The sequence below is a fragment of the Lathyrus oleraceus genome, chromosome 4 (genome assembly GCF_024323335.1).
Source record: "Lathyrus oleraceus cultivar Zhongwan6 chromosome 4, CAAS_Psat_ZW6_1.0, whole genome shotgun sequence".
Classification (NCBI taxonomy): Eukaryota; Viridiplantae; Streptophyta; class Magnoliopsida; order Fabales; family Fabaceae; genus Lathyrus; species Lathyrus oleraceus.
In genome coordinates, this window is record NC_066582.1 from 73,515,843 (window position 1) to 73,527,244 (window position 11,402).

The window sequence follows — 11,402 nt, forward strand, 5'->3', positions numbered from 1 at the left end:
ATTATGATCCTCATCAATTAGGTCTTTGATTCCACTTACCCATTGTTTGTAAGGGTTCATATGACAGGAGTTTAAATCCACATTGATTTGGAACCAATTGTCTTTCCAAGTGTTGATTTTGTCACCCTCACCAAAATTCCAACATGAGCCTTTCCTGATTATCTAACTAGTGTGATGGATGCTTCTCCATAGGTAGCTAGGTCTATTTCCAATCTTTGCTTGAAGGATACCATAATTAGGTAAATATTTAGCTTTTAGAACCCTAGCTATGAGGGAGTTGGGATTGCAGTGCATTCTCCAAACCTGCTTAGCCAATAGGGCTTCATTAAATTTTCTAATAGATATAAAACTGAGCCCATCTTCGTCTTTAGGTTTGAAAAGATCTTTTCAGTTTTTTTAGTGGATTTTCATGTTGTTTTCCCTATCTCCCCACCTAATTTTCTAATAATGCCGTCAATTTTTTGGCATATGGAGTTTGAAATGAGAAAGGAACTCATTATGTAAGTTGAGACTACTTAGACAACGACTCTAATAAGGGTGGCCCTACCAGTATAGGAAAAACTATTTTTTTCATCCTTTAAGCTTATATTTGATTTTATCAAGTATGAAGTTTAGAGAATGAGCTTTAGATTGGCCAATTTTAGTGAGGAGACCTAAGTAAGTTTGGGTATGATCAGGGATAGGGATATGGAGGATGGCAGTGATGTTGTCTTGCTTCTCCATAGTGATATTGTTACCAAACATGATTTTTTATTTTTGCGTGTTAATATTTTGACCCGAAATCTCTTGATAGTCATTGATGATGTTTGTAATGTTAGTCGTTTCTTATTCCTCCACTTTGAATAAGATCAAGTTATCGTCTACAAAGAAAATGTTAGGGATGTTATGGAAGTTTTTAGCAATAGAGATATCATGAATCTGATTACTATCTTGGACATCCATGATCATATTAGATAAGGAAATAACACACATAATAAAGAGATAAGACATCAACACACATAAAAAGGGGCCAAGAAAATGTATGTGTTTTTAACTTTTTAGTCCCCTATTTTAAAAAATATTAATGACGTGGCATGATGACTAAGATAATTTATTAATTAATATATTTTTATAGAATAAATAAATTAATAATTGATTGTTTAAAAAAAGTTTTTTTGTAAATTTATTTGAAAAGTAATTAATAAAAATTCTCTTACTGTAGGCTCAAGTCATTTCAACATCTCACCAATCCACATTAAGACATTATGATAAGCATGTGTGAGTTGTATAAACACTAATAATATTTACAAACAAATTTATATGTGACTTTAAGTCACCCTTCACATCTCAACATCAAAGCAATAAATGTTTTCTTCCTTTGTTTCTTCTTGTTGTTGTTCCAACAACAATAGTTCTTTATACATTTCGTGACAAGTAAAACCTAAATAGTAGGGTGAAATATCAAGAGATGAATGTTCTTTATTTGCTTCACGTTCTACATTGTTGTTGTAGTAGATGTTGTCTAAGATTAATAAAGTCATTGTTTCTTTCATGTCCTTCATACTAATGATGACGAGTTTCCATTATTGCACCACCTAATAAGTCTTCTAGTTTTGAAGATTGTTGTAATTGTATCTCTGTATGTCGAATATAATTAAACATGTCGTATATTTATATGCAAAAGAGGTATACACAATAGGTAATAATGTAATTTACACTTATGACTAATTGAATATCAATCAAGACTAATTGATTGATAACGGATTCTCAACACTCCCCCTCAAGCTGAATCATATATATTGTATGATCTGAGCTTGTTACAAATATAATTCACTCAAGAACCCTTGAGAGGCTTGGTAAACATATCATACAATTGATCTTTAGATTTGACAAATTATGTGATTATTTATCCTGGCAGTACCTTGTCTCTTACATAGTGACAATTTAATTCTATGTGCTTGGTCCGTTCATGGAAAACCAAATTGGATGCAATGTGAAGTGTCGCTTGATTGTCGCATATGAGTTTTAGTGCAACTATGTTTTGTTTCTTTCTCCTCCATGAGATCATATTTCCTCCAATAAGAACACAATATCCAGAAGTGGATCTCCTATCTGACGATGTTCCTGCCCAGTCTGCATCTGAATAGCACGTGATTTTAGAATCACCCTTATCTTCATATAATATGCCTCTTCCTGGTGCATTCTTTATATATCTGAGAATCCAAATAACTGCATTCCAATGAGTATCACAAGGAGCATTCAGGAACTGACTTACAATTCTCACTGCAAAAGTAATATTCGGTCTAGTGATAGTAAGATAATTGAGTCTACCCACTAAACAGCGATATCTTCTCGAGTCTTTTAACAGCTCCCCCTGACCCGGAAGAAGCTTGGCGTTGGGATCCATAGGAATATCAATCGGACGACAGTCAAGCACACTAGTTTCAGTTAGGATGTCTAATGCATAGTTATGTTGGTTAATTGCAATGCCTGATGAGGACTGAGAAACTTCAATACCTAAGAAGTATCTGAGTGGACCCAAATCTTTTGTCTGAAAGTTTTTGAAAAGATGAGTTTTTAGTCGCTGGATACCCTTTATATCGTCTCCAGGGATAACAATGTCATCAACATAGACCCAAAAAAAAGATGCGTTGACCGGTGGAGGAATGAAGAAAGAAAACATAGTGATTTGCTTCACATCTGGTCATTCCAAACTATATCAAGGCAGAACTGGATCAACCAAACCAAGCATGTGGAGATTGTTTCAACCCATAAAGAGAACGATGAAGCCGATAAACAAGTCCTGAATTTCCAGGAACCGTAAAACCTGGAGGTTGATCCATATACACTTCCTCCTTCAATTCTCCGTATAAAAAGACATTTTTAATGTCCAAATGATGAAGCGGACAATGATTAATAGCAGTCATTGCAAGGAAGAGACGGACTGAACTAATCCTGGTCACTGGAGGAAAAAGTGTCGCCATAACCAAGGCCAAATATCTGTGTTTATCCGTTGGCTACCAAACGAGCTTTAAAACGATCAATTTGACCATCTAGTCCAACTTTCACTGTATAAACCCATAGACATCCCACTATAGTTTTGTTGAAAGGTAAAGTAATAATGTCACTAGTGTTATTTGAATGCAATGCATCCATTTCTTCCACCATAGCTTGACGCCAATTGTGATCAGTCATAGCTTCACCTGTAGACTTAGGAATAGACACATAGTTCAAAGCAGACACAAAAGAAACATAGGATTTAGAGAGACAGTCATAATTTAAAACACAAGCATATTTAGGATTTGGGTTATGAGATTGAATACCTTTTTGTTATGTTATTAGAAGGTCAAGTTCAGCTGACGTAGTTGGAGGAATAGTTGGTGCAGGATGTGGTGCTAGTGGATTAATATCATCTCTAACTTTTGTTGGACTGTGTGCCCATCGATGGTAGACCTGCAATGGAGGTTTAATGGGTGTGGGGATAACATAAGGTGTATCTCGAACTTCTGAATTATAAATCTCATCATGTGATATCGAGGCAGAGAAAAAAAAGGAAACCTTCAAAGAATGTAACATCATAGAAAACAATGTGTCATTGAAGTTGAGGAAAAAAGTAATGATATCCCTTTTGTATATGTGAGTAGCCTAGAAAAATACATTTGAGATATTTTGCAGAAAGTTTGAATTTACATAGACTAAGATCATGAACAAAGCACGTGCAACCAAAAAAGCGAAGAGGAATAGGGTAGAGATCATATTGAGGATTCAAGGAAGAGTATGGAATCTGATCTTGAAGGACAGATGAAGGCATTCGGTTGGTAAGGTAACATGCTATGAGGAGAGCCTCACCCCAAAAATGAGAAGGTACATTATGGTGAAGAATATGATCTTTCTTACAATAACTCTTTTTATATCATTTATCTTTTCCACCATATTTTATATTTTCCATAGATTAATCCCTGCTTATATCTTCTTCTGATAAACATATCTTTTTTTAAATTAAATGTTTTTTTTATAAAATGGTGTCGAAATGTGAATATCAAAATTGAACACCGCCTCTCATTTGTGTCTGGAGTCGCTTATTCAACAAGTGACATCAGAGTCTAATTCCTTTTATAAGATTAATCATCTCATGAGGTATAATTCAGCTTCTCAATTTATAATTAAACCTAAATCTTGAAAGTGTATAATTCAGCTTCTCAAAATCTAATTTAAAAATAAAATAAAACTTTTTACTCTTCTTAGTTATGTCCACCAATTCATTCTCAACTACTTCACCCACTAGAAGCCTATCCTTAAGAAAAGTTGATTAGTTAAAAGAAATAAGTTTATCCATCACACCAGAAAGCCTACTTACGAAGGCATTAACACTTTAGCCATCTAAACACATAAACATATTTTTATAATCAAGTAATATCATTATTTCCTCTTTATCATTTAAATTTTAGATAAACATTATCTTATTTAAACTTGAATTATTTAATCTAAAATGATATTTTCATACCGTAAATCAAAAAATTTGTCTTTCTATTTTTACACAAACAAGTGATTAGTTTAGGAAAAATACTGAACTTAATATCGTAAAATCCTCATGGAAAAGATATTTATTTATACCACTAATTTTTTACTATGTTCAGTTTCACATATAAATTTTATAAAAACTGAAAAGATAACTTTTACTCTCTTTTATCAACTTTCTAGGAAGACAAATCCATCAATCAAATTCTCAAAATCAGTTAACTCTTTCATCTCCTTCTTCAATTCGTCTCACTTCTAGTTAGACTTTTCCAAATTGGAATTTGTATTATAAATACTTTTTGAATTTATTTTGGCCACAGATGCACCTCAGGTCTGGAATTGGGTTAGCAGCATGCTGAACGTGAATACGAGAATTAGTGACCTTGATGATTGTTTGTTGGCAATGAGCATGTCGATTTCTACTCAGTGCAAGGTGGTTTATCGTGCCACAATTATTGTTGCGGCCAATGGCATTTGGCGTGCTTGCAACCAAGCGAGATTTCAGAACAAAAATATTCTTTGAAGAACTACATGCTCTTTCATATATCCATATTTGTAACTAGCTGGTAATTCTTTCATTGGATCCTCTTCTTTAGATTTGGATATGGGTGATTTTTAAGTTCTTAATAAGTTCTTAAGCCTAAGATATGTACATAAGTGTTTCGGAGTCCTCCATCTGGTGGGTGGATAAAGTTTAACTTGGATGGAGCTTCCGGTGGAGATCTGGTTAAGGCGGGTTGTGGGGGGATTTTCAGGAATCATTTGGGAAATCATGTTGGCAGCTTTGAGTGTAATTTAGGTACAGTGAATGTTATTTTTGTTGAGCTTATGGTGCGATTTTGGCAATTGAGCATGCTTACGCTCATGGCTGGGCAAAATTTTTGTTAGAGTCGGATTCTAAATTAGTTGTGATGGCGTTCAGTAAACCATTTGTTGTGCCTTGGCAAATCAGGGATAGATGGGACAATTGTACGAACACTATAAGAAATTTTAACTTTTGGGTTACTCACTTATATAGGGAAGGAAATTATTGTACGGGTAAGTTGGTTAACATAGGATTAGATGTATCTAATTTTACTTGGTGGAATGATGTGCATCTGGATATTAAATCAGATCTTATTATAAGCCGGTTAGAATTGTCTAACTTTAGGATCATATAGGTTTGAGGTTTTGGATTTATGCCCCCCTCATTTTTGTACCTATTTCTCTTTTTATTATATTTTTCTATTGACTAATGCTCAATTTATTAACAAAAAAAACTGCACCTCAGAGAGGATATGACACTACGGTAGCATGAAAGTATAGATATCAAATACCATCATCATTTGCATGTCCTTTCTCTAAATCATATTGTTCCCAAACTCAAATAAGTTTTTAGGGGTAAGGGTGTAGTTGTTCGGTTTTAATGAGATTTCAATCCAAAAAAATCTCTGAACCAATGAGATCTATATTGATTCAATTTTCAGTATTTTTCATAAATAAAACTGAATCAAACTAATAGGTTTAATTTGGTTTGGTTGATAGGTAAAACACTTATTTTTTTCAAACAATACATTCATCATGTAACAATTATATTTCGTGATATCCAATCACCAAACCGAACAAGGTAGATAGAATAGCGGAGGATTTGGTAGATATTTCATGTTATCTATGAGGAGAAAGCTATTAGAGTAATTAAAGAATTGAAAACTTTTGTTGTTGATGGATAAGAGGAGTTGGTAGATAGAAAATAGAAAAACCAACAACAAAAAAGGTTAAAGAAAACAATGTTGAGATTGAGAAGTCAAACATTCTACTTGTGTCTTGTTCAACAAAAATCAATTGTGAGAGACATGGAAGTTACATCATCTATATTTTAAGTACATGGAACTCCTCCTAACATAAAGAAGAAAGACAGTGTGTTATATATTTCATTTTGGTCACCCTAACAAAACATATGTTATGTTTTGGTAATGAAGTTAATAACACGCCATTCGGAGGCAACTCAAAGTTTCTTTCACCATCTTTACTTAGTGTTTTTAATTAGTTTTTGCATTTAATTAGTGTACTAATTTTTTGTGCAGGATTCTAATTTTGCTAAAATTGTAAGATGGAAAATTTTGTTTGGATTTCGATTCTCTCCAATTTTTATGGTTCAGCCCTCCCTCCTTTTTGTAATCTAATTATTGATAAATTCACACAAAAAAGTAATGGTGTATAAGAGACAAATAAATAATGTGGATAGAATTTGAGCATGATGAAAGCATGAGAGAAAGGGGAGAATATGATTCATATCCATTTTATTTGTGGGACGAACTAGTAAAAAAAGTAAGATTCAATTCAGCAAGTGCTTGTTGTGAGGCAAGTAGTGGTCAAGGTAAAAATGAACACTCCTTCAAATCAGATTCCTAGAATTATGGACAACTCAAATTATTGAAATGGAGAAATGCATATACAAGGAGTACGAGAACCTCAATAAAGGCAACCTCGTTAAAGTTTTCTCATCAAAATCTTAATTTGTTTATTTTTTGAATTTTTATGGTTGCTTTATATATTTGATCGCTTGAATTTCTTTAAAACAAGGTTCAAATGATATCATATTTAATTTTAATAGTATGGATTTGTAGGAAATCAAATATTAATTGTATGATAATCTAGTTTGTGCATGTACTTCTTTCAACAACAAAAATTAACATGATAGTTGTTCTGGGTCGGCCTTTGGCTCAATATGGGTCGAACTCAAGTGTTAAGCCCAATGACACAAAGTCCATTAAAATTATCAATTATATATAACTGACACATGTGAGGTTGTTTAGTGGTGAATTTAGTAAAGAATCGCGAGTTTAGTTCACTTAAGAGGTCAATTCTTCAAGGGATCTCTTATACAAACCTCTTATCTCTATTTGGTATTGTAATCTGAATTATGAGTAGCTAGTTCTCTTTAGGTTAGGTTTTGTTTGATGAACATGTATCAATATTACCGGGACATATGTTTGATTTGTTATTGCATTAGTAATCTAAGTTATAATTCTATTCAATTGCACCTTGTTCTTAATTCTATTTATGTGAGATACTCTTTTAATCTGAATTTGGACACATAGGGAATACTGACCATTAGTGTATATGTTGGATCTAGGGCAATTGTTGTGCTTATGCTGGTTGAATATGGATAGAAGACCTCGAGTAATGGCTTAGGAATTAACGCTCTATTGCATTGTCTAATCTTGCTTACGCTGGTGGACTAGGGATAAAAAGCTCCGAGTATAGATTAGTGAGATATACACCAAGGGATTGGGTATTACGGTTTTGTTAATTCGCCGTTGAATTATAACAACGATATCATTTATGAAATACATTGAACATCAATAGTAGAGAATTAGGGGATTCAATACAAAACCTAGTCGCTTTCGTATTATTGACATAATTTTATTTATGAAATATATTATTTTTATTTTTTGTTTTATTTTCTCATTAATTACAGTACTACTGAGGTATTTCTTGTTTGTGTATGCGCAGCTCAGGATCGTCATTGACTCTTTTTGATCCAAAAATTGAAAGAACTGGATGTGCCATCAGAAGAGCGGTTAGAGAAGCAACTCTAGCTTAAAGGATATTAGAAGAAGAGAATTCATTGGTTTCTTCAGACGCGGAAGAAGAAATCACCATGGCAGTTGCACAACCCCGAACTATGGAGGACTACTACAAAAGAAATGATGAAGTACATGTTTTTGTAGGATTTGTATTGGAAAACCCCACTAACTTTAACATAAAAATTGATCTGTTTTTCAGGTTTAAGAGACAATTCGTTCGACGGGAACGCAATTAGAAACTTGTGGGAGCATTTTGCTCACTTCTACGAAACAACTTTGATGTGTATACCGACTGGGGTCACTGAAGATCAAGTCAAACTATGGTTGTTTGGTTTTTCGACAATTAGAAAAGTCAAGGATCGGTTACTTTGCCTTCCAAATGGAACGATACGGACATAGAAAGAGCTCGAGGATAAATTGTTAGAGAGATTCTTCACCACAACTCACTTTTCTGAGTGAATAGTGGAAATTATAATTTTGAACAGTAGGAAACTGAATTGTTGTATGACTTGTGGGAAAGGTTTAAACTTTTATTAAGTAGGTGTCTGAATCATAATATGAATAACATGGAACAAATGTAGAATTTTATCAAAGGTCTCAAGAGTCAAACACGCGGGAGGCACAATCAGAACAATGAATGAACCACAAGTTAAAGACCTGATTGAAAATATGTGCTTGAATGTATCGTTTAAAAGGCGAAAGATCAGTAAAAATTGAAATTGTAGGCACACCCAAAGGTATGCTAGTTGTTGATACCCATACTGCACTTTTAGCCCAAATTGAGTTATTAAACAAAAAGCTAGTTGAAAGTGACTTGAGTAAAGCTAATGTGAGTCAGGTACAAGCACTTAGGTGTAATTTATGTGGAGATGGGCATGCAAATGGAAGGTTCTCTTTGGAATGATCGAGTGAATAAGCTCAATTTGTGAATTTTTAGAAAAATAATCCTTATTCCAACACCTATAACCCCGAATGGAAGGATCATCCAAAATTCAGATGGAGCAATCACCAGAATACATGTGTTAATCAAGATATTTAGCAAAATCAACAAGCTCCAATCTAAAGGAAACCTTCACCACTGAAAGGCACCCTACAAAAATCCATCCATGCCACTCAGAGCAGTTTTGATCAAGTGAATAAACAGCATGAAACAATGAGTAAGAACCATGATTCGTCTATAAAAAAATTGGAGATGGAAATTGGTCAGTTATCTAGACAAACCGCCGCTTTACCTAACTCTAGTGGATGATTTACATGTAAACTGTAGATAATCCTAAAAATGAGACTTGCAGGGTTGTAGAAACAAATTTTGAGATAATCACCAACAGAGGTGAGGATGAAATAGTGGAAGTAAGAACTGAGAAAGAGGAAAGTAAAAATCAGGGCGACCAAACTAAAAAAGGAGTCACCATTGGACAATTAATAGACAAAAGGACTAAGAAGCATATTCTTAATGACTCTAATCAAGAACTACCTAATTATATAAAAATGTTATATCCGATCATTAAGAAGAAACCATTACTAAAGTGGAAGTAAGAACTGAGAAAGAGGAAAGTAAAAATCAGGGCGACCAAACTAAAAAAGGAGTCACCATTGGACAATTAATAGACAAAAGGACTAAGAAGCATATTCTTAATGACTCTAATCAAGAACTACCTAATTATATAAAAATGTTATATCCGATCATTAAGAAGAAACCATTACTAAAAAATGTATCTATTAATTATTAATTTGTACACTATTTCCAACATAATAATAAGACTAATTTAATAAAATTATAATGTCTTATGACAATATCAATGTATTCTTTAATCCGCATGCAAAAAAACTTATTCAATAATTATTTTAAAAAGGAAGAAGTACAAATGAAATATAACTAAACGGAATAGATATCATATTAGAGTCCGATCACCAGTTGATCAAACAACTATTAACAATGAAAATGTTTAAAGCATGCATGTTTTATAATTTGCATAAACTTAGATGTTTTAAATTTTGTAGTGAAATATTTTGTAGAAGTTTATTTACAATATTTTTCCAATAATAGGAATAGATTTCTTCATATCTCTATTTAAGAAGTCATATGAATTAGTCATAGCACATCGCACGGCCACTTTATCACTGATAATGGATTAGATTGAATATTTTAAAGAAAAATTTTAATAGATTTTTAATGGATTAATCTATTATTTTAACCTATTTATTAATAATTCAATTCATATCGATCACATTCACCCATTTTGTTACAAAATATTTAGTAGAACAAATAAAAAATTCAATAGTGTATTTAAAAAAACCAATACACATTTTTACCGATTATTTTATGAAGTGAATTTAACATATCGGATTTTTTTATAAATCCATTATCTTTGATAATTTTTAGAATTTTTTTTAAGAATAAATAATTTAAATTCAACATGAAAAAACTTTAACGCTATCAATTTTTTTTCGAGAAGTGTTATGGTTTATATGAATTTTTTTGAAAAGTATTATAGTTTATAAGATTTTTCGAAATGTTATGCAATTTATCAGATTTTTTGAAATTTTTCGATAGTATTATTTTTTTTGCTTTTCGAATATAAATTTAAAAAATTCATAAAACTAAAAAATATTTCAAAAAGTCGGTACTTCTTTAGTAAAAATCAATGTATTTTTATCAAAAATTAGTTCAAAAAATCCCATAAACAAAAAAAAATCAAAAAATATTTAATTAAAACATAAAGATTATATGTATAAATACTATGTGAAACTGTGCGGTGCCATAAAAGGCCTGTTTGATTCCTTTTTAAAAACAATTTTTTAATTTTTGAAAATTGAAAAACTAAAAACTCATTTGATAAATAATTTTTAAAAAAATGGTTTTGAATACTGTTTTTGTTTTTTAGTTTTAAAAACTAAAAAACCAAAACTTGTAAAAGTTGTTTTACTTTTGAATTTTTAAAACACAAAAAACTGAAAGTAATGAAAAATTATAAATTTTCATTATTAATCGTAATTATATTGATTTTTTAAATATGAATTTGCAATAGAAATTATGTTTTTGCTATGTTCATATGCATAAGGCAATTATTTTCACCGGAAAAACTCAACAAGTGAAAAATATTGCGTTTGCACAAGAAACACATTTTAATTGGTTGGATATTTTCATGTTTATAACATGTACATTATATCTTTATCTACTTTTTATTTTTTAATAAAATTTAATTATCATTCTTTTATGTTTTCATTATGTGATTGTTTATGTTTTTTACATGAACATTCCGTGAAATTACGTTCAAAAATATTTAACTTATAGAAAACAAATGAAAATTTATAAAATTATAAAATAATAATTTG

General features: G+C 31.6%; 1 protein-coding gene across 1 annotated transcript; it reads right to left on the reverse strand.

Annotated features, from left to right (window-relative positions):
• Positions 1-1,885: 1,885 nt before the first annotated feature.
• On the reverse strand, positions 1,886-2,662 carry LOC127136096 (uncharacterized mitochondrial protein AtMg00810-like). The gene has a single exon (XM_051062694.1). It carries the CDS (start codon positions 2,660-2,662, stop codon positions 1,886-1,888), a length of 777 nt encoding a protein of 258 aa, XP_050918651.1.
• Positions 2,663-11,402: the final 8,740 nt, after the last annotated feature.